This window comes from Pleurodeles waltl, chromosome 3_1 (assembly GCF_031143425.1).
Source record: "Pleurodeles waltl isolate 20211129_DDA chromosome 3_1, aPleWal1.hap1.20221129, whole genome shotgun sequence".
Classification (NCBI taxonomy): domain Eukaryota; kingdom Metazoa; phylum Chordata; class Amphibia; order Caudata; family Salamandridae; genus Pleurodeles; species Pleurodeles waltl.
The window spans coordinates 126,939,259-126,964,643 of record NC_090440.1 but is presented as its reverse complement, the minus strand read 5'-3'; the positions used below and the strand labels follow the sequence as shown (position 1 = coordinate 126,964,643).

Sequence of the window (25,385 nt, the reverse complement as noted above, 5' to 3'; positions counted from 1 at the left end):
AATTGGGCTCTCCTCCCTCCACGCTGTGGTCCCTTAGTTACTCGGCCCTGGGCCTTCAGTCTTATACAGCGCAGAGCTTTACTGTCTCTCTCACTGTTTGGTGAGCTTCCTAAACTTCACTCCCCTTCCCTTGGCTCAGTGCACACATTTTCTGTCATGTTCTCTGATCCAGCAGCAGTCCACAATGAGTAAAAGGGGTTGGGGACTTCTCTATCGCTAACCTTCCTTGAGCAACAAAACTGTGCCTTTTCAGTGGTAGTTGTCAAAGCCGGCATTATACCATGACCATTCTGGTAACATTTTGGCCTTGCATATTCTAAGATTGTGACAACAATCAAGCACTATATATAGCCTTCTGATGGATCATTGTAGTCTTTGACCCCTTCTGCCATGTGCCCAAATGCAAGTAAACAATACTCACACACAAATTCAGGCTCAGGCAAGATCAATGGACATACTGGAGGTGGATGAGCAGGAGCAGCATTGGAGCAGATTCTACTCCATTGCATTGGTAGGCATACCCCCCTCGAAACAAGTGAACGTGTACATTTTACATTGTACTTTTGCGTTTACCCTAGAGTGCGAACTCTCATATACTACTTAGGGGCATCCCACATGTCACAGCATGTCTCACAGCACCTCTCATCCAGAGCCTGAAGATGTTTGATCCCAACACCCCTATCTTGATTGAACTTTATTAGCTCCCCTTGCCGGCCCACACCATCTTGAAAAGTAGTTGCTTCATTTACAAAGCTATCATGACCAGCATCCCTCTTATCTTGCAGTCAAGCTTGCCATCTCTCCTAGTTCTCTGCACACCTGCAGCCATGGTACCATCATACTGCAGATTAAGAAGTGTAAAAATGATAAAAGAAGACAACAGGCCTTTTCCCCTCTATGCACCCAGATCTGGAAAACATCTCTGTATTCATGAGGACCTCTCTAATGGTACTCAAATTTAGGAAAGAGATTTATACTCCCCCCCAGTTTAAATAACACTACATCACAATCAATTAACAGCCCACAACCCCACTTCCTTCTTCTATTATTCATTGACTTTATAGTTGTGTACAGTAATCTGCTGGCTTGTGGCTAGATTTGCGCTACCGAAATACCATATCCATACATACATACTGTGGGATATGACCACCTTTTGTGTTATATTCCCTTCGATTTTTGCCTTCAGTAGCTGAACCTGTTTTTCTTGGCATTAAGATTCTGTGTACTTTACTCCTGCTAGCGAGTGGTGAAGTACTTGCGCTCACCATTATAAACATGGTACAACCGGTATACACCTAATTGGTCTATCTAATTTACTTATAAGTTATTGGTGTATGGTAGTACATGCACCCAGGGCCAGCAAAGTAAATGCGAGTAGTGGATGGCACCCATTGTGCAACCCACTAATAAAGCACAGTGGGCCATATGTACGAACACATTTTCCCATAGACACAAAATGGGTAAAACCCTTTGCTACATCTGGCCCAGTAAAACAAGTTTCAAGCCTGCCATTGCACTGTTAAAAATAAAACAAAACATACCTTAAAAATAAACCTTTCGCCAAGCCTAAACCTTCATTTTTAATGCTTATAAGTCACCCCTAAGTTGGGCCAGAAAGGCTCATACAGCAAGGTACAAGGTATTTAAGAGATTGGACATGTGTACTTAAGTTTTACATGTCCTAGCAGTTAAAAATGCAAAGTAGTGTTTCACTGCAGCCACAATGCCTCTCTTATTGACTAATATTGGTTTACTTTATTATACTTAAGTGCTAAATTCAGTTTGGGAACAATTAGAGAGATACTTCTTTAAATAATCTTTAGTGGTAATGTTTGATTTTAAATTATTATTTTGGAAGTGTGACTTTTAAGATGTTGTCATTTTGATAGGATGCAAACACACTGCTAAGCCCTGTGCAGCATTGCTGCTCCTCACTGTCTGCTCCTCCAGATCTGATGCCGAGCTCCAGAAATCAATGCCTGGCAAACCCTACATCAAAGTCAGAATTCTAAACCTCCAGCGGGTTGTACTTGGTCCTGTATCTGGCTTTGCTCCATCACGGTCAGCCTGGCGCTCCAAACTCTCTCGAGTAATAACCCAGTTTCTTACACACACTTCCATACATGATGATGAAAGGTAGTCAGTTGCTAAAATTATTTCCAATAGGGAGTACATTATGTATTAGTTATCCAAGTTGTTTTATTGATTTGGAAATGAAAACAATGCAGCTGGCTTCACTCAAATATTAGTACAATTGAATGTTTGATTTAGAATTTAATGTAAATGCCATCATATTGCTTATTCCTAATCAAATCCGACCCTCTTTCAGCTGAAATCAAACGCCAAAAAACATGGCGTTGAACACAGATAGCAATACAACTGTGGAATGTTAGGTGGTAAATAGCAGAGTAATGACCAGAGGAAATTGGATTTTGATATTGCACCAAATTGGTGTTGACCATGAAATTCATCCTTACTTAGGACTTAAAGGCACTGGGCTTCCAACAGGGAGATTTTTCCCGTGGATGCAGTCTCAAAGCAAAATTGTCACCAGCCAAGGAGCAGGCAAAACTGTAATGAGAAACATTTACCTGCACCCACCTCTTCCCTTATAAGTGGGTGGGAGCAGCAAATTGTATCCCTTCGGGATCTACAATACTGTGACACTGCACTTTTTATACATCAAGTGTAAAATGCGTTAAAAAGAAAACTAACAATCCAGTCATCCATAAAATACACATTCTTCTCATACCAACTATTTATGGTACATTTTACAGTATACTTTGAAAAAGAACTTTGTATGTCCTTGGATTAAAATCCTATTTGAACGGTCAAAACACAAATGAAATTTGACACTCTCAGGTGGGGTGTATTCACTGAATGTCATTCCATTCATGCTCCAAAGTTCAAAGAAGCATGTTTAATCTTCATTCTTGGATAGCAATGACACATCTTAAATTGATTTGCTTTGATTTATTGTTTTATAAAATGTGGCAACTGGCTAGAACAGCATCTCGGAGCTAGGGAAAAGTCTGAATAAAACTGAAAAGCAAAAGATCATCATATGAAATAATGGAGTATGTGAAGGCTTGCCAAAACATATGAGATTAGAAGTGGATTGAAGTTCTTGAGAAACAGAATTCCACAACCTGCAGTAAACACAAAAAAGACACAACCACCCGATGAGCGTTAAGGAAGGAGCTTGCAAGTAAGACAGCTTGTGGTGTTCCTAGAGTTTTTAAGGTAATCTATCTACTAAAAGGTTGCATCATATAGTGAGGGGAAAGGATATGAATAGCCTTATGGCAGAGGCAAAGAGCAGCCTTCTTGACTTGGAGCTTATGAAGTGAGTCAAACTGAGATGAAATATGCAACATCTTGTTAAATCACAGAATGGAATGCGCAACAGCATTTTGAACATGCTGGAGACAGGTTGTGAAAGAGGTAGGAAGTCCAATTTAGTGTGTCCTACAGTAGTCTGAATGTAATAGCTCTAATGCCCAGGACTCTGATTTGTAGTACATATTTGGAGAAGGTAAGGTGCAATATGTTTCATAAGGTGCATAATGTAGAACACAGTTATTAGAGAGCTTGTGAAAATTATTTTTGAAAAAAACTCACTGTCAAAAATAATGTCTAAATTTAGGGCACCTGGAGATGGAAAAGGGAACCATGCTAGATGTACAGACCACCATATCGGGGACCCGTGGGAGTATTTCTTAAAGACAACCACTTTGGTCTTGTCAATTTTATGTCATAGGGTGTTGTTCTTAATGTAAGAGGTATTTGTCTAATTAGAATATTTGAAATTCTGGCAGAGTCAGTTGTTGGGACAGTCTAAAGTCACTATCCATCGAGTATCATCTGCAAAGATGTTAAAATTTATGACATATATATTGAATAAAGTAGATGTTGCACTTAGCCATGTCTGCAAGGTCATCACTAAACTTTTTGCCTTCAACATCGTTTGCATATGATTCGTCTTCTTTGCTGGGCTATACGTTATTTCACCATTTGTGTTGTCTGTCCCTCATATATCTTGATACAGGGGCATACAATGGCATCAACAACATTACATGTATAGCAGTTTGAAATGGATTGTAATGCTTGAAATGCAAATCTAGAAGACATGTTGTGATATAGGAAATTCGTTTTCAGATTAAAGAACAGGGAAGCTCTACAAAACCTATATGTCTCAGTTACTGGTCGGTCTGTACTTGGTTGGATGGATTTAGGTGAATTGTGGATAACTTTGAATCCAAATAGCCCAGAACCGGTTCTGTTACTACAACCGGATAAAAAGTATGGACAAGATATGCTGAAAAGAGTTATTATAGGCTTTTCAGGTAAAACAGGAAAATTTAAAGGGTTCCAACATAAGATTAGAATAAAACGAGGTGCAGAATCTCATGCACACAAGGATTGGAATATACCTTTTGGTTTAAGGGAGGAAGTAAAGAAAGAAATTGAGAAATTACAATCTTCTGGTGTGATTAAGGAATTTGAGTCGGCTGAGTGGATAGCACCCTTGATAATAGCTAAGCGTGCTAACGGCAAACTGAGGTTGACAGTTGAGCTCAGGGACCTGAACAAAACATATTGATTGATCAATTCACATTACCAAAGCTTAGCGAAATGTTGTCACCTACCAAGGGTGTAAAATAGTTCACTACAATTGATTCAACTGTAACCTATCATTAGTTTCCTCTATTTCCTGCTAGTAGGAGTCTAACCATTTTGTAAACTCTTTTGATTGTTTCACATTCAAAAAAGTTCCATTCGGATTGGCCTGTGTGGATTTAGGAGCATATTTAAGAGCCCCTAATGCCTCCTTGCACTACATTTGCATAATTTTCTTTAATGCTTATGTGGCCCAATGAGGCCAAAATAGCTGCGCCAGATGTACAAAGTGATGCAATGCCTGCATTGTGCCACTTTGTAACCTCTTGCACCACATTATGCTTGCACCAGGCATATTATATGCAAGGGGGGCATTCCCCAGTTACGGGTAGGGGGGCAAAAAAATGGCGCAAAGAAATCTAGAAGATATCTTTGTGTAATTTTTATTGGCATTTGTAACACTTGCTCAGAGCAGGCATTAAAATGAGGCTCCCATTGTTTTCGATGGGTCTCCTAGGTACTTCGCAGGATTAGTGTCAACATTTTTGATGCTAATCCTGCAAAGTGCCAAACTAGCATCAACAATTTTGACGTTAGTTCCCTAACTACCGCCATGGTGCACTGTATGTTAAATACGGCGCACACATGGTGGCGTTAGGGGGGTGCTACGGGGCCCAAAAAAAGTGGCGTGCACTAGGTTCTTTCCCAGGACCGCATATTAGTTATGGGTAAGGCTAAAAAAGAACATGACTCAAAACTTACACAGATAATGGAAATACTTGAACAAATAGCCTTGACAGCTGAATACCGCAAGTTTGCTAAGAATCGAGTCATGTATTTGGGTCATAAAGTTACAGGAGAAGGTATTAAACCAAAAAAGAGCTACTGGAAGCTATCAAAGGCACCCACTCCAAAAATAAAGATGAGGTACAAGCATTTTGTGGGCTGGCAGAATTCTATTCAAAATGTGTACAGAATTTTTCTTCAAAAACATATCACATACACCAGTTACTAAAGCTCAGAAATAAATGTGAATGGTCAGAAAAGTGTCTTGCAGGGTTATGATCCTGCTTTACATAGTTTGGTTACCTCTGATGGGAGTGGGAAAGGTATTGGAGCCGTTTTGTCCCAGGTTGAAGAAAATGGTAAAGAATGCTCTATGGTGTTTGTTTCTTGTTCTTTTATGCCTACAGAAGATAAATATTCTGTAATTGAACGAGAAGCACTTGCTTGTGTATGGGTGCAGGAGCATTTCAGACAATACATTTGGAGTGGAAAGGCACATTGAGCAGTTATCACAAATTGCTTACAAAGGTTTTGACCATAGAGGGCTTATTTAATGCATCACCATGACTGGCTCGTATATCTCTCAAGTTAATGGATTACAATTATGACATGCAGTATATATCAGGTGTAAGCATTTTGTGACTTAGTTTTTAAGCAGAATACCATTACATTTGAGAGATGCAGGGGAGAAAGAGTGTGAGATGTCCTGTGTTGCAAATATCATTATTGACACTCCTGGAATTACATGTGAAGATTGGGAAATAGCTCAGAGGCGTGACCGTACACTTGCACAAGTGAATAAAATGATGGTGGAAGGTGGGCCAGAGGAACAACATTTAGAGAAGCAATAAACTATTGTTAACCCTTTTATAAAACCTGACATGGCAGGAATAGGTCTCACTCCCTCAGAGGCGCGCTGTGAGGCACTTGCCAATCACTTTAGAAGCCAAAGTTAGATCCATTTATGATTCTCTATCAGGAGCACCCGATGTCAGAAAAGGGGGGCCATGATAAATCCTTTTCCTTCAAAGCTGAGACTGAGCTCTCCTCATTTCCCCAATTGGGTAAAAAGGAGAATTTAGATAATGCAAGCCAGGTTGAATCAGCCTCCATGTTAAAAGGAGGCTCCCATTGGTTTCAGTCGGCCTCTTGGTGCTTTGCAGGATTAGCATCAAAATTGTTTGTGCTAATCCTGCAAAGCTTCCGGTTAGCGTCAAAAATTCTGATGCTAGTCCCCTGGCTAACGCCATGGTGCATTGTATTTTAAATACGCTGCACACATGGTGGCATTATGGAGCACTCAGGGGCGCAAAAACGTGGTGCTGCGCTGTGCGCAGCATCACTGTTCCTAAATATACCCCTCAATGTCTGTTTAAAGCAAGTTTAGAAATGGATGGGCGAGAGCTGCTTACAGCTAAATAGAGACAAATCAGAGGTGCTAATAGTTGGTAACCATGCTTCTCTTTGGAACCAACTCTCCTGGCCTCTGTCCCTGGGTGATCGCTCACTCCCCAAGACAGATATAAAATGTTTGGGTGTTACTTTAGACAGTCAACCTACACTGGCTTCACAAACAAAAAAGGTTGGAGCCAGGTGTTCAGGCCTTCTGAGATCGCTGTGGAAAACCATCGAATGGCCCCCCATGGATGTTCGTAGAACTGTGGTTCAAGGCCTGATATTTTCTCGCCTCAATAATAGCAACTTCCTGCATTTAGGCAGCCATTTATACTCGCACATCTTTATTTGCGAAATTCCCCACCCGACTACGGAGTTTCTACTGACATAACGTTACTAGCAAATCCTAGTTTGTGGATACCAAAAGGGTAAACTTATGCTAGTTTGCCTTCAGGAATCAGGTCACACGTCTCTAGTTGCGCCCTTCAAGCTCAATGCACCCCGGCCTCCATTCCTTAGTAGTCCACATGTGTTAAAATTGTACATGTCCCTAAAGACACTTGCAACTCAGCTCTAGCAATTCCTTAATTCACTGCGTGACGCCTATGCTAGTGACTGTCATTTCCACTGAATATTAATCATATGAACATAACAAATAAATATGCTGAGTCAGTAATAAGCACAGAATTAAAGAAGTGTAAAATAACTGGTAAAATTGTGAACTTCTCTGTGAAAATGATGAAACTAACTTTTTGCACTAAATACTTCAAAGGTTAGAATTTTTTTTTATTTTCCCTCACAGCAGTCATGTTTAGTTTTCTTGCATTTTTCTGGACCAAATATTCTATTGCATTTTCTATAGAGAAAATCACACAAGAACAGTAAACAAATATAGAAAAAACATAGATAGTGCAATAATGAATATATGTATTCAGGGTTACTGATTTTCTAAGCAGACAGGAGTATTGTGTCTTGGTTTATGACTGTTTCAGTGTCCCTATGACATTTTTGGAGCGTTTTATACATAATAAATATTAAACTCTCAATTATGTTTGAAACGTACAAATTCTTTACTTTATAAATACGACCCTGGATTTGTATTTAATGCTACATCAATGCCACTATTGTACACTTTTTTGGGATTGCTGTTTTAAATAATTAATGTCATTTTCCTATAGTATCTTGAGCTACGGTTTAACAAAGTAGTGCGCTATGCTGCAACAGGAATCTACGTAGTTCAGACGGTAAGAGACATTTCCTAGAAATACACTATAAAAAATGACTACACATATTTATAATTTGAGGAACTGAATGTTTTTTTGCTATTGTCGACATTGATATTGATGTTGTCGTCTTCCACATTTTAAATGTTTAACTATTATAGATTTTGTAGTTCGAAGAACGATGTTAATTGAAATCATTGTACCTATGACAGCAACTTGAATTCTTCTAATTATTTTAATAGCAAGCAAGAGTATGTTTCAACAGGCGAACTCAGAGCCAGTCGCAGCCCATTATGTTCACCTACGTGGAGATAACTTCACAAAGCTGACTTCCACATTTTGATTGACAGATTCAGGAATATTGGATTTTACTCATTTACAGGTGTATTGTAGATGTGCATTGGGACAGCAACCTGCTAAACATGATAAAAAAACAGCATTTGTTTAAAACTGTGGGCATTCATATTCCTTTTATGGGTGGTTTTCAACCTGGGAGTGAATGTGTATTTGTTCTTTCCCAAAGTTTAACAGATTAGATGTGGCAAACAGAAAAGAGCATCCTTATTTTGAAAGAACAGTAGAACAAAGGGGCATATTTATACTTTTTCATGCAAAACTGCGCTAACGCAGTTTTGCATGAAAAGTATCCGACACCGGCCGGATATCATATTTATGGAATGATGGTAGCCAGCGGTAAAGCCCGGCTAGCGTCATGAAAAAGGACGCTAGCTGGTTGGGGGATGCATAGGGAGAACAGGAGGTTGTGCGTCAAAGGATGACGATAGTATGGGCAGAGGCATAAAAAATGCCTCTAACCAGACTAGCGTCATCCTTTGACGCACAACCCCCATGGCCAGGACTCCTGCATTAGTAAAGACAGGAGTCATGCCCACCACCCAAATGGCCATGCCCAGAGGACATATGTCCCCGGCCCTGGCCATTGGCCCCAGTGTCATGTAGGGGGGTCCAAGGTAGGCCCCCCTATGGCACTTAAAAAAATACATATACTCACCTGTACTTACTTGACTTACCTGGGATGGAGTCCCCACATCCTCTGGCATCCCTCTGGTGTGGGTGAGGGTGTCCCTGGGGCTAGGGTAGGGCACCTGTGGGCCCATTCCATGGTCTCTGACCGTGGAAATAGGCCCCAGGTCCCCTAACGCCTGCCCTGACCCAGGTGTTAAATAATGGCACTAAGCAAGCTTTGCACCATTATTTAAGGCCCCCTTCCCCCGTGCTTGATTTTAGCATGGGTGATAAATATGGCGCTAATGCCATATCGTCATTTTTTGCCTGGTAAGACCTACCTTGCATCTCATTGACACAAGGTAGTTTCCTGCTACTAACAAATGACTTTAACTCCAAAACTTTGGCACTAGACGGGTCTAGAGACAAAGTATAAATTTGGAGATAGGTTTGCGCCGAATTTGCATTAAAATAATGAAGCAAATTTGGCTCAAAGCAAGTATAAATACGGGGTAAAGTGTTTTTCCTTGGAGAAATGATTTTCTATTGTGGAAGAATTACAAGATTGCGCCAGTTCAGATTTTTCATTTATTTACAGATGCAGAACTTCACAGCATAAAGTACAGTTTTAGAAATCCAAAAATTGGATAGATTTCCTGAGGTCCTTCTGGAATTCTTAGTGAATCTCTAAAATGTTTGGTCCAAAGTTAGTACTAAATATAAGGAAGGAGATTTCCGACCTTTAACTTGTGACTATGTGAATCAGACTATCAATAAATAGCCAGAATTGTAGAGCAGTGATTATTAATAAAAACAATGAATGGCACTATGGGTGCACCGTATTTACAATACGTACACCGTTGCGGTCGTTAGGACACTAGCGTCACAAATTTTTTATGCTATTAAGGTGCTTTGCTACACTAGCATTAACAATTTTGATGCCAGTGCAGCAAAATGCAAGGAGGCCCATAGGTTTCAATGGGTGTGTCATTTTAAAGCCTGCTTTGAACAGGCATTAAAATTGATGCCAATAATGGTGCAGTGAAATCTTGTAGATTTCACTGCCCCATTTTTGTAGGCCTCCTAGCGCCGGAATGCTCCCCTTGCATACATTTTATCTGGGACAGGCATAATGTGATGCAACAGGGTGAAAAGTGGTGCAATATGAGCATTGAGTCACTTTGTAAGTATGACGTGGTAAAAAAGCCTTGCTAATGCCACATTAGCGTAAAACAATGGCGCTAATGTGACGCAGGAAGGTGCTAGGGGCTTGTAAATACGTCATAATGTTTTAACTAAAGGTTTCCAGTGCCATAAAAACAGAAAATTGTACTGCTGCACTAAAAGCCATTTTTTTAAAAGTGAGATTGGGTCCATTGATTATGAGTGCAAAGTACTGACTGGGCTGTAACTCTGCATTTATAAACATTTTTCCATTTGTTAACAACCTCAAGTACTGTGCTATTACGAGTTGATCCTCACCATATGTGGACTAAGGCTGCAGACCTGTTTTTACTAGTCAGAATTCTTCATAGTATTATAATTTCTGTTGGGATTAACACTCACATTTTCCACTTGCTCCAAGCAGGTGACCATGTGAACAGGTGGACTGGTGAGGGGCAAGAGGTGGGCAAGGGAAGAAGACTGATTGGCAGAGAGAAGTAGTACATGCTTCCCTAATGCATGGAAATGGATTGTGCATGTCAACTCATCCTAGCACGGTTTTTGCAGTTGGACGTTCTGACTGGTAGAATCTGTGTGGCCATTGTTTCTGCACTCAGTAAATACTGAGGCATGAACAATATTCCAGACGAACAATCAGTGCATTAAGGAAGTAATAGGCATATTTATGAAAGGCTTGTGATGCCGGACATCCCTTTTTTGACACTCTGGAGGTGCAAGCCTCTCAACCATATCTATGAGCCCATGCAAAGCCACTTTGCGTGCCTTTGATTGGCCTAATAGATATGCATAAGAGTAAGATAAAGCTGCACAAGTCACTGCCTCTGCCTTACTCTGCTCCAGGGAGGCATTCCATGGGCGTTGTGGTGGATTTTCCCATGAAACATCCATAGATTTTGACTCTACACCACATGTTTTTAATCACATATGCCTGGGACAGCAGCAAAGCCTAATGCCTCCCCAGAGCAGACGTAATGAGGAGAATGTTTTTCATTTCACCTTATTTTTCCTCTTTCCATTCTGCAGCAAACATAGAAAGAGGAAAACACCTCTCTGGATTGTTTTTTTTGTGTGCAGGAAGGTGTCCATTACTGCACAAAAATAAACCTGCCTGCAACACAGAAACCCTCACGCCATGGTGCAAGGGCGCCTGCATTAGCACTAGGCAGTGAATTGTGCACTAGGCAGCGAATTGTGCGACAGTGCAGGGAGAATTGTGCAAGGAGAAAGAATAGGAATGCACCGTATTTCATAATTACAGTGCATTACGGCCCTTTCACATTGGTGGAGGGCAGACAACACCAAGAAGACTTGCAGCTCTGCCCTATGCTAATTTCCCATAAATATGTCCAGACACAGGGCATTTTTCTCAGATATGTCCACCATAATTCAAGGTCATTTTCTATCACAACATTTTAAAACAGTCCACAGTGACTAGATGTTTTCTGCAATATTGTCATGCCATTGACATACACATGCAAATAGGGAAATGTAAAATATTCTGAGACAGTTACTAAGGAACTTACTGCAAAAAACAGTGATGAGACCAAGGATGATAAAAACCCAGGAGGTCACATAAAGAAGCAATGGTGTTGAATGGCAGATTTGTTGAAAGATCATTGAGGTACAGCTGAATCCATCTCTAACAATACTTACATTTTAAAGAAGGAAGCACATAGGTGTGTTATTACCGAAACAACAGGGCTCCTTCGAATGTTCTCTGATGTTCACCCATCACCCCATGATGCATGCTGGAGAAGGTGATAAAAAAATCTGAATGACACGTGAACAGAATAATGGACGGAGTCTGTCTGAAAATCTCTACAACTATGTTATACGCATGCTTTTAGTAAAGTGAAAATGTATTGGCTAACTCCAGACCCAAAGAATCCAGTTGATCTAGTGTTGGTTGCCAACCTCTTGCCTTTGCTAATGTTTTTGTTGTTAAGGTGTTTGTAAATCTTAATTACAAACAGATAAAGAGGGCTGAAAAGATAGTTGAATAGAGAGGCTTCCAAAGTCATAAATACAGGGTTGTATGGGATAGATAGATAGATAGATAGATAGATAGATAGATAGATAGATAGATAGATAGATAGATAGATAGATAGATAGATAGATAGATAGATTAGGTAAGTAGGCAGGCAGGCAGACAGAGACAGACAGACAAGCAGACAGAGAGGCAGGCAGGCAGGCAGACAAACAGGTAGAGGTAGAGAGAGACAGACAGGTAGATAGGCATGCAGGTAATCAGATAGGCAGACAGGTAGAGACACAGGCAGGCAGGCAAACAGACAGATGGACAGGTAGAAAGACAGACAAGTAGGTAGACAGAGAGGTAGTTACACAGGCAGAAGGGGCTAGACAGATAAACAGACAGAAACATAGGTAGACAGATAGACAGGTACTTAGATGGACAGCCAGGTAGCTAGGTAGACAGACAGGATTGGATAGATAGATAGATAGATAGATAGATAGATAGATAGATAGATAGATAGATAGATAGATAGATAGATAAATAAATTGGAATAAACTGCACAGCCCCAATTAGCAATATAATAGTTAAATGTCTGTTTAGGCACGACAAACAAAAGCAATGAAAGTGAACTAGAAAATAATACACGCAGGACATACAGACAAAATTGGCTTACAAGTATAATTGTTGTCCTCAATTGAGACACATGCAAGCATGACATACAGGAGTGCAGTTATAAACAATCTTAATTGTGTGCATACTAAAAGGAAGATACATTTATAAAGAACAGTTTTAAATTGACACAAGCTGCTATGTTGTGAAATAGCAGTAGTCAGATAAACAAAGGCCTCTCCAAACAAATGTACAACAGCAGTAGCAAAGGACAGGGGCCGATAAAGCTGGAATGTGCCCTCTGCTCTCATCTGGTTGAAAGCCTCACATCAGGATCTAAACACAAAAACAACACCCAAGTAATAATCCAATAAAACAACTCTGACACTGAAGGGTACTTTCTAATGTGCACATGTGCCCCATGCTCAAGAGAAAATTGCAGTCACTCAAAGTGAAGGTAGCCAGTTGCTGAAGAAGGCAGACCTATTACTATTTGTATGCTGCTTTGGCTGGAAGCAAATGTGATTGACACACAAATGGACCAGTAAATAAAGACAGCTGGCTGAAAGCCACTTTAAGTAAGTAAATTATGTATAATTTTAGAAATATCAAAAGGCTTGTCTAATGCCAGACCCAAAATGATGAAAAGAGTCTCTGCTTCCTGGTTACCTTGCTAACTATGAATTATTTGTCACAATATCATAGTGAATAATATTGATCTGCACATACATCAGCTCCACAGTACTGACTACCACTTTCGAGTAGGAGAAAACATGAAGTACAACGGTATGTCCTATAACAAAGTGCAAAATTTACAATGATACCGTAATACCACATCTGGTAAAGAAGGTAATTCAATTACCATTTTGTTTTATGGTATCCACAAAATATTTATAGCAATGTTACTACATTTATTTAGATCCTCATTGTGAGTGTCTCATGAATCCCAACTCAAGCACAAACAGAAGCATGTGCCTAAATCATAGGAGGGCTCCACTTTTATACTTTTTTCCCCACAAAATTTCACCAGGTGATATCTGGAGACATTTGTGAACATAGCTCAGAGAAGAGAGAAAATATGCACTACTACAGGCTGTGGCTTTTTAGGTGCATAGCGTGGAATGTGAATGTAATACCTCACTCTGAAAGTACCACACCCTGATAAATCAGTACTTACCAGTTGCAGAGTTACTTCTCAACATAACAGGCCAATCTTAACAAGGCCAGTCAAGTCCTTAATGGACACAAATCTACATGTTTGTGAGTGCCCACAGACGATAATCCCTTATCCCATGTAGGCAATTTCTTTATAGTGTATACAAAATGCTTGATTAAATGCTTGCCTTTGGCACACAAAGGGCCTCACCCTGTGTCACATGTTAACCCTGATTTGGGCACATCAGGGTTTTGTGCCAAATCAGCATAACTAGTGCTCATATGTTACAGATGTACACACATTTTTCCAGATATACTCTGGTTAAATTTATGTAGGGAACAAAACAAAATGGCTACATATTACGCCTCAATTACAACTCTTGTGGGACTTGAAATTACCACTTGGCTATCTGGACTCCTTTCTTTGTGTCAAGTGAAAAAAGGTAAACTGTCTGGGAAGCCTGACTTTCAGGCACAAGGCATGCCTTTCTCTGGCCTCTTCCTAATAGCTGCATTTCAGATCCAAGGAGAGCACAATAGGCATGCAAGCCCCTCCTTGCCACTCTCAGGGGACCTGAAATGCACTTTAGTTAACTGAGTTCATTTTTGTCAAGCCAAAAATAGAAAAGGGGTGACAAGCTTGGCTTTCTTTACATGGTGTGCTTACCTCTGGCCTCTACCACAATCTGCATAACCCCTGCTCCCTGATAGCAGATTGGGGCATTAATTTCAAGTTAGAGTACCTGAAAGCCCTCTGGACAATATGGTTCATGTTTATTAAGCGTAAAATTGTAAAGGAATGTGGAAATGGCATCCTTGTATAAACTGTGCCTTTCTAAATATCACCTATGGACTGCAGCACATATTGCGCATTCACTACTGTGACAGGAAGAGTTGGCTTCATGCCTACAACTGTGGCATGGATGAAGCAGTTTAAGCCTTCAGTGTGACCTAACAAAATATTCCTATCTGACAGGAAAAAAAACCCTCCCTTTTAAATATTAAAAGGTCGGCGTAGGCATCGGAATGCATTTCAATACTATTTCAAAACCCCTACATGTAATCTTCAAGGTGCCCCCTTGCATTTTCTTCAGATGAACCTCCCCTACCGTCTGGCCCATCGACTGCCACTTGGTGAGCTTGATATGTTCTTTACCTACATCACAACTGCTATGCAATGTAATGCAAATGTATTTGCCAAACTTGTCTTTGAGCTGACACCGATCTCATGCAACTTTATTATAAGTTTCTGTAATGTCTGTTGAAAAGCTACTAAACCGAGTAAAAAAGTGTGCCAAGTACAAAATGAATTTTAACATGTCCCTACAGTAACTGTGCCCATTAAGCTATGTTTTGGGTGTCAAGCCTACCTGTCATATGTAGAAAATCAGATTGCAGATTAAAATGCCAATGATGTATGTTAGGAATGGAGCAAGACTAGTTCACCTCCACACTCCAGGAATCAAAGCGCTCGTGCAAGAGGATGGAAAAGAAGTAGAGGAACAGCAAGTCCCTGGTAGACCTTGCAACCTTCAAATCCACTACAAGATCCTACCATGGCCTCATCAGGTCCACCAGGAAAACTGCCATGCAGGCCCCACATCAACACCACCAGACACAACACTAAAGAACTTTTCAACGTCATCAAAGAATTCACCAAACCACAAGCAGAGACCACCAAAACCCCTCCATCACTGGAGCTCTGTGACAGACTGGTCACCTTCCATCGGGAAATCAAAGATATCTACAGCAGCTTCGGACCCCAAAACTCTTTGAACTCACCAACAACACCCCTGCCAGGATCGACCAAGACCCCACAACTCCTTCACACCTGGACTCCCTCACGACAGATGAGACCCACTCCATCATGAACAGCATGCACTCATGAGCCCCAACTGCCCCCTGCCCACCCTACATCTTCAACAAGCCAGCGCCTCAGTTGCGCCGAAACTCTGCAAGACTATCAACTTCTCTCTTGAGTCAGCAACCTTCCCCAAAGATTGGAAGCACACCGAGATCCGCCCACTTTTGAAGAAACCAACAGCCGACCCAACGGATCTCAAGAACTACACCCTCATCTTGCTGCTGCCCTTCCCAGCAAAGGTCACTGAGAAAGCAATCAACATTCAGCTACGACAACACATCGAGGACAACAATATCCTGGACATCTCCCAATCAGGATTCAGAACCAACCACAGCACCAAAACCACCCTGCTTGCTGCCACAGATGATATCCGCTCCCTCCTCGACTGCGGACAAACAGCAGCCCTCATCCTATTTGATCTTTCAGCTGCTTTCGAAACGCTATCTCACCACATCCTATGCACCAGACTCCACATAGCAAGCATACACGGCAAGGCCTTTCGATGGATACACTCCTTCCTGACAGGCAGAACACATAAAGTCAGGCTCCCACCACACCTGTCAGAACCTACAGACATCAGCAGTGGAGTACCCAAAAGAACATCGTTGAGCCCCACGCTGTTCAACATCTGCATGACCCCGCTCACCACTATCATCAGGAACTACAGTATGAACATCGTCTCCTTTGCTGATGACTTCCAGCTGATCATCTCCCTGACCGATAACCCCTCAACAGTTGCCAGCTGGATGAGGGATAGCTGCCTTAAGCTGAACTCAGACAACACAGAGATCTTTACCCTAAGACCTTCCTCCTCAACCTGGGACAACTCCTGGTGGCCCTCAACACTCGGCAGGCCCCCTACCCCCCCCCCACAGACCACGCACAAAACCTCAGCATCATCCTCGACTCAACGCTAACCATGACCAGACCAGAGCCAAAGATGAGTATGGCTGAAAAAGTTGCCATCTTGAAAATACCCTGGCAAATGGCATTATGGGCTTGTTTGCAGTGAGGCAAATAGGAACTACTAGAAATGTGTGTAGGGTTGCCACTGAGAACTTTTATCGCATTGGGTATTGAGAGTTCTTAAGTCACGCCCACCCACTAGCCAGTGCCTCACAAAATATGACACCCATCAGAAACCTGTTGGACTTGTGAAAAGATACCAGGCGGACTAAGTCTTCTGCATTTGGCATCTGTGACCTGTAAGAAACACCTTAGGAGGTTGGACCCCCTGTTCACTTAAAAAACAAGAATAGGAAGATCTCCAAGGCTGATAAGAATGATCTCCGAGGTGACGACAGGAACATAAAATAGCTGAAGAGGACATTTCTATGAAAAATCACAATTGACCAGTGGCACCTGAACCTGGACAGGACTATCTGTGCCCTGTGCGTGACACCCTGAAGGTCACTATGTGCTTCCCCTGATTTTCTGGTAGCTTAGGAAGTATACTTCTGCAGTTTGGGCACCAAAAGAAGTTTGGGAACTTTTTAAAAACATTTCCTCCAGAGCTTCAGGTCTTCAAGAGGACTTATTGCACAAAGAATCTAACCAGCCAGCAATTCCATGACATTGGACTGAATTTCCGGTTTGCCTCATCAAGAGAAGAGAACAGATTTTTCCTAGAAAAAGAACAACTTCCCTTTTCAGATTGACACAGAGAAACATTTTTGAATGTCCCTAATTCCATGCCTCATCATGGCCAATCTACTTGGTGTATCCAAACTATGCTCCATCGTGGTAAGCCTCAAGTTGCGCCTCAGTCAAGCTATCTGTAACTATTAACAACCTTCAGAGCTTAGTTCTTTTTTACACTAATGATTTAAACATTACTATCTTTGGTTCATCTCACTGTAATTTTTTTCATTTTGGTTTCATTTTGCTTCTTACATTTTTATCTATTCTCTTTTTTATCACTCAGAGTGGGATTTGCATTGTGTTGTGTTTCTCTATGTTAAGGCTGCCTGCTCTGTGCCACAACTACCAAGCTTAAATTACTGAAATCTTTGACTGGTCCTAACTTGAGAGTGAATGTATTACTAGTGGTGGACACAAGTAGTCCTAACTAATAAACCACATTCTCACAGTATATCTATTTTATGAAGCCATAAAAGAATAAAACTGTGGTTAGGGATAACAATATAGACTGGATATTACAAATGGCTGCTGTTTTGGAGCAGTAAATCAGCTGGCATCAAGAGAACCATAACAGCTCCAGACATTTCTGAAAACTACAGACACAAAGGAGTGCATGAAGGTATGAGATGCCTTGATTCTACCCTTTTTTCTAACTCCTAATGTTCCAACATAACTTTAACAACTCAGATTTTCTGGAAAACTTAAGACCTGGGGAATCTAGAGATGTTTGCTTTCTAAGGATCCCACAATTTTATTTTACTCACAATACCCTCCAGTTTATTCACAATTATACCGGAGCAAAACTCTAGAATATGAAACCAATGGCAAATGTCCTGCAATTGTACATTCCTAAACCTCTATTAAAAACACTTCCCCTCTGCTAAACTCTTAGATATAAGGATATCATGATCGAACAACCAGTGTCAAATAGGGTAAATAGTCCTCCAGTGAGCTATGCGGTACCTACTCCTATTCCTCCCAAAGCAGCAAGCTGGTAGAAACCACAAAAATAAGAAATATTGACCACTGCAAACACACAATTTTGAATAGTGGGAATATAGCACAACACCTTTTTGATTATGTTTTTAAACAATGCAAATTTTTTGTAGAGAGCATTTTCTCTTTTTATAGGACACACAAAATGAGGAGATATTTTGTCAGGTCCCTCCACACTACATCACAGTCACCTTTTGGGTATTTGATGTACCCGCCTAAGTGGGATGTGTATGCCCAGACAGGGGTTACTTGCCAACTGTGCCACTGGTAACAAGGTATACTCAACTGATGGACCCTAATCAGGGAAAAAACAATCCTGAGTTGCTTGTGTTCTGGTTCAGAGAGAGTTTGGCAGTTAGGGCTGGACTGTTCCCACGAGGAACAGGGTAAAACATGATTTGCATATGGCTCAACTGAGGTGGCATGGTGAACAAAAGATTGGGCTGGAATGCTACCCTGAGCGGCTGCCAGTGTTTAGACAAATTGGAAATATTCCTCCCAGCAACTTTTATGTGGTTGATGTAATGCCCTTAGTGGCAAAGTTAATGTCCCAGATGTGGGCCCCTTCCTCACCACTGAGCCACTTGATCCAAGCTATACCTACCTCATGAGCCCTAATCAAAGTAAAATCAGTCTTGGGTTGCTTGTGCTCTTGTGTAGGTAGGACCTAGCCTCGCAGTTTAGGTTGGAGTGTTCCTATGAGGGCCAAGGTCAAAACTGATTTGAATATAACTGGATACAAACTGCGGTGGCATAGCGAGCAAAAGAACTACGGATTAGGCTGCTAATCCTTGCAATTGTCAGTGAGTATACAAATTGCAAACATTCCTCCCATCACCATTTATGTGTTTGATACAGCTAAGCAAAACAACTCTTACAAAAGCTTTTAGATAAATGTGGCATATAACTCAAATCACACAGCAAAGGTAAAAGGATACAAATTCACATTGAGCACTCACACTGCATCCATACAACAGTGCCAGTGCTCAGAGTAGGCATTAAAATGACGCACCCATTAAATTCAATGGGCCTACCTGTGCTTTTCTGCAAAAGCGGCAAACGTTTTGATGCTAGTGTAGCAAAGCGCAACAGTAGGGTCAGAAATGATGATGCTATTGTGCTATCGACCATCATGGGGTGCCGCATTGTAAATACGGTGCAACCAGGGTGTTGGTATGTACAGGTAGGGGGGCACAAGAAAAAGTGGTGCATATCTTGTAAATATGCCCCTCTGAGTTTTCCGATGATACATTCCGGAAGGTCAAATCTGCTGAAATGTATGGGGGGTGTAGGGAGAGGCGAAGCATGAGGAAGTTGGTATATTAAATACTGATTTTGCATGTTATTTCTTATTTTAAAGTCCACAACTTGTAAACAGCGATAATATTGCACCTTTTAAATTTCAATCTCCCTGGTACTGGAGTTTAAAAGGTCAATAATAGTCGCCTTCCCTGCCCGGCACGCGTAATGAGGGCTATTGAGTACATTTTGTATGGCATTCATAATCAGTCTGTTGGATTAAACCTGACATGACGTCCAAATCCTTCTACATGAAAAAACGCTTGACACTATAGGGTTGGTTACAGTAATACACATCATTGTAAGAGGTGTTTCAAAACCCAACTAACCACTGTTGCTTTAGAATCAAAATGCATCTCAAATGAACAACGACCTGAGAACATTCTAATACCTAGTCCAAAACAGAGCTAAATTAAAAAAAATAAAATCTCTGCACAAACACAAAGGAGGATCACACTTCTGAATAGTGCCTTTACCCTTTTGAGGACTAAAATGTAGAGCATAGTGACTCCATTGTTTTTTCTGCATTCTACTAGGAGATTTTTGGCTAGCTAAACTAAGAGACAACAGGTGACATATTTTGCCAGGGACACACATCAAACTGTAGCTGTAGCGCCATCATATGAGTAGCCATACCTACAGGAGTTTGAGACAAAGACCCTTTTAGCTCCCATCAGATCTTCACCAGAAGGATGAGGAAGGCCACTCTTCTTTGATCATCTTATAATTTCCAGTCCTTAGTATTCCTTCTCCAGAAACAAGAGTTTTACAGCAATGGCTCAGAGAATTTAGACATCGGACCACATGTAAGTGTAAGTTCAGGGTAACCACCTGACTCCAAGTCCTTATAGACAGTGTTTCCAGTTGATCTTCTCATCTACAAATCATTGTTTTGGGGTCTGTCACTCTAATTCGTTCAATGAAAGAAAAAGTACTACAACACAGAGAATGATTAGGTGGTCACAAACTTCTTCAGGTCTGGAAAGTGTCTATAACAGGGGCCTCCAGTCTTTTTGGTAACAAGAGCTAAAAAATCCTCCTGAGCTACTAATATTGTTGCTCTTGCAATAGTGAGCGTGTTAGACATGATTACATTAGTGGTTGCCCTATGCAATATTACTAGCAGTGATCACTTCAGTGCATCAAACACAATTGCCTATGCTAATGTATAAAGGATTTTTCAATTTGGACTGTCTCTACATGGCTGACATGTGACAGCCATAGCTGCAATGCAACTGGCACCAAGGTAATTTTACTATTACTACATGATTTATCAATCACAAATAAGCTTGAAATATATCTGGAAAACACTTTTTTGTCCAAACATCAACTAATTAGTTCTGAAACTACACACATTGTAATGTCATATACACACTTTTCAATTGTGAATTACATACATTAATTGAACCCACAAACTATTCTTAGAAGGCTGGGCTGCACACTGGAGAGCTACTTTCAGGTGGCTGGAGAGCTACCAGTAGCTCACAAGCTACTTGTTGGAGTACCCTGGTATATAATGACCTAAACGGAGATGGTCGCCCTGCGCCCAGGGTACCTCAGTCCTTTGAAAGATTAATATTATTGGCCCCATTGCATCACTTTTACCTACTACTTGCAGGAGAAACTCCGCTGAGCAGTGTGGGGCCCGACCACAAAGTGCAAGGTTGAGGTACAAAAGTTAGAAGAACTGTGTGAATACTGTAACCAAAATGTGGTTACTAACAGTATTTTGTCTAGATACTGGATAACATATTCATAACAAGGTTTTCTAGTTCAGCTGATAAATTCAACTTGAAAGCTCTTCTAAGATATTACCAACAATCACTAATTAGCAGAATAAATTTGTGCAGCTCTTGTCCACCTCGGTAACAATGTGGCAATGCAGTAGGTAAGTGGCCCTTGGCAGATTTGGGGGCAAACATGAACACATATCCTGGCTCCAAGCAGTTACAACTCTGAACCCCTGGTGAGCACAGCGACAGCAACCTTACAAGAACATTCTTTTGATTTTCCTCTGCGCTACAAGAAAAATTACTTCACAAGTCGGCATTTCTTTTTTTACAAAGGTCTGTAGATATTGAACATCTCATCATTTAAAGGCTGTGTGTTTTTGTACAGTTTCTTTTTGGGTTTGTTTGTAAAAAAAAATTCTTAAAGGCGCTTTTAGGGTGCATCCAACATGTCCTTGTGGCACTTAACGCAGCATGCTGGTGGAACGGTGGACCTGTATTTCAACAAGCATGAGATGAACTGAAGGGCATATATGGAAATGCCCTAAGAGCCCAAAGGTGACTTCGTGCTAGCTAAAAGCTTGGAAATAAATACTACCACAGTAACAGATTGAAGTACTGGGCAGTGAACTGCCAACCAGAGGTGTTCTGGGACTTTTCTATTTTCCTCTAAATTGTAGGTTAGAATATCACAGTGATAATTATCGTCTAATATAAATATTTTGTCATACATATTGTTTTAAGTAATATCACATTTGGTGCTCTGCCTTCTGCTTATAACTACATTTTAGTACAGCCGGTGTTACTGTGCAAATATGCTTCAGAAATGTGCGCAAAGCTCAATTATGACATACAGACATGAATATGTTTCCTACATTCATCTGTCAAATAAATAAAAATTACTTATTAACTCCTCTTAGGAATGTCCTGCAGCCTGCAAGTTTACAGCATTTACATTGTAAAAGGCTATGCAATTTAGGATTCGATTGTGATAAAGCCTCTTGTTATTTCGAAGGCAAAGCCCAGTCCAAGTATATCACTTTGGATCAATGGCGAGGTCACAGACGTAGAAAATCGTATGGGTTTTCATTGCTCCAACTTTCTGATCAATGAATAAAAGTATATAACAGAAGTCTGTAAAACATGCTATTGACACTACCCTTATAGAACCCACAAACAACAGTCTTTCTTAGGACTGTGATCTGTGTTAATTTCATTGCAAGCTTCTTCAGGTATTCTTTGCACATTTCATACTTTCAGCAAACCTAACCTATTTTGCAAATTCCACGATCACTCACACTCATTCTGTTTTAGTGCAAATGCAATATAATCATAACAACCATCAGAATAAAAAGTCAATCTGACAGTATGAACTATATATAAGGAAAAATACATAATCCATTTCTGGTAAAACCGCAAGGAGTTTTTATCTCACTAAACAGTACCAAGGCCATACTCAATATATCCTCCTAAACTATTTTATGGCCCTCCCTAAACGCTAAATATGTGCCATTATAAAGGCCTTGGATGATTGTGATTGTTTCGATGTTTAGTGAAAATGAAAAAGTATTGTGCTGATGTATGTGAAACACTTCTTAAAATAGAAACTGCCCAGCAAGCATTGAAGATATGGCCCACAGAATTGGTAACATATAAATACATTTTAAGTAGTGGGATGTTCCTTTACTTTTCAAAGAGAATTCAAAGATGAACCTTGCCTACTTGTTATAGAGGTTGCTATCTAGAGGGACTCTAATCTTTAAAAAAAAAAACTTTCTGGATTACTGTAAGGGGATGCTTATCAAGCCCACTCTCTGCCTTGGGAGGAATCTTAGGGTCTATGGCGTTCTCTTGGAGCAAGCTACTGAGTATGATTACTGAGCAGCTAACTTGGAGATCACAGAAAGATAAGGGCCTATTACAAACATCACAGGAAGTTCTTTCCCAAAAAGACAAATGGGTGGCTAATGCTTGAGTGTGATAGTGCTGATCTGCATGGGCGTCCTTGCACGGATCTCTGCCACATCCATTTCCACATTTGCCCACTATAGTAGAGTGTGGAGCCAATTCTTCGCCGCTGGGACCACAGGCGTTTTTCATGTGATTGTTATCTGGTACTTATAGAAGACAAATGCAAAGTCAAAGAACCTACGGAGATACTTTTCACCCTTAGCCCTAGGCCCTGCAAATTTGATTCTGGCTTTGACACAACCACACCGTCAAACAGGGCAAAGGCAGTCCTCGCTATTTCCTCCCAAGTCCGCCCAATCACCAGGCAGTCCCACACCATGTGAAAATAGCCTGCATCTAGCACCTTACCCTGAGGCATCTGTGGGGTATAGACGTGCAGGTGATTGAACTGGATAAACTGGAAACCGGGATTCCAGGACGCTTCCCTAACCTGCTGCATGACCTGGTTTCATTGTTTGTCTGACAGATGCATCTGCAGAACCGGCATCAAGGGTTCATAGGCCCTGACCTCCATCTTCTGTTTCTGTGTCGGTAGGGCTAAATAAAGAGCTGTGATAGCTTTGCGCATGCCACTGTGGAACAACATTGCATGGAGCAACAGTGCTATAGGGGTGTCCATGTGCCCTTGACCCCAGTGCAAGGTTAGTGTATGTTGTATAGCTTAATATGTCAGGAATTGTCCCACCGGAACATTGGCTGAGTCCCTGATTTCCTGGCAGGACAAGAGTGTACCTTTGGTATAGAGTTCCCATACCTGCTGCATACCCACTTCCCTCTAGCTCGCCACTTCAAGATGTTTGATAACCTACTGTATAGCCGTCTTTCATCATAACAGGATCAAGGGTGAGAATGGTCATAGGGTGCATTGCCATGAATGTACTTTGCCAGGCTATGTCTGGTATTCCACATCTGATGGTTCTTACCCAGAATACAAAGCCTGGGGGTCGACAACCAGGGGTAGATGTTTAATCCGTCCAGTTGACGTTCGGACCTCCTCCCTCTCACCGCACAGAGATGTCCTCACCCAACGCAACAGCCATTGCAGCTGAACTGCCACATAATATAGTTCATAATTCAGCACACCAAGACTTCCCTTCTATATTGGGTGATTCATTTTTTCAAAAGTCACCCACCTCCTACCACCTCAGATAATTTCCACCAAAGCAAGTTGAGCTCAGCAAATAAACACGTATGAAGAACTAATGGAAGGGCTGAAAAGTAGTGCAACAGGCACAGCAATACCAGGATGTTCGATACCTCTATGTGGCTTAACAGAGACAATGGGAGAGACGTCCAGAATGACACAGAGCGACGCACCGACCATGGCACCCTGTACATGTTTCCCTCCAAGAGGCCGCCATCAGTGTGGTATATTTGTATTCCTAGATATTTAAATGTGTCAAATTGCTATTGGAGCCGAGATTGGGGGAGTCCATTTCTGTCAGGTTCAGGGGTTGGACGTAGGAGGAATAGACAGGACGTGGCCCAGTTTATTCTCATTCTTGACATATTTCCAGACTCATCCAGCAGCTTTATCACTGCCAGTAATAAATCATCAACATTACTTAGGTATATTAGAGCATCATCTCCCTGAGAGGAGATAGCCATTTGAGCCTCTTGTGCCTCAATCCCCCACGTTCTCACCTGCAGGTACAGGTGACAGACCAGCGGTTCCATGGACAAGGCACGTGATAGCGCTAGTGATAGCAGGCAGCCTTATCTGGTGCTCCGGTGAAGATCAAATACATCAGATATTGATTGCCCCATTTTGACTCTGGCTCACAGTCATGCACATAGGGCCTGGATCCAGCTCAGGTAGCCGGTCCCCACACGCACTTCTTCCAGCATCTCAAACAAGTAGTCCCAGCCCAGGGTGCTGAAGGCTTTTTCACTGTCAAGCGATACCCCTACTACCACCTCTGTGCCCAATGAGTCAGCCGTCATCAGCCACGAAATGTGGTGGATGCTAA

General features: G+C 41.3%; 1 protein-coding gene across 2 annotated transcripts in view; it reads left to right on the top strand.

Moving 5' to 3' along the window:
- LOC138283831 (sodium-coupled monocarboxylate transporter 2-like) overlaps nucleotides 1–25,385 on the top strand; it is a 197,056-nt gene that overhangs the window by 34,355 nt on the left and 137,316 nt on the right. For both annotated transcript variants that reach the window (XM_069221959.1, XM_069221958.1), the window contains exon 2: nucleotides 7,980–8,045. In XM_069221959.1, the coding sequence (XP_069078060.1) occupies nucleotides 7,980–8,045 (66 nt within the window). The remainder of the gene's footprint in view (nucleotides 1–7,979; nucleotides 8,046–25,385) is intronic.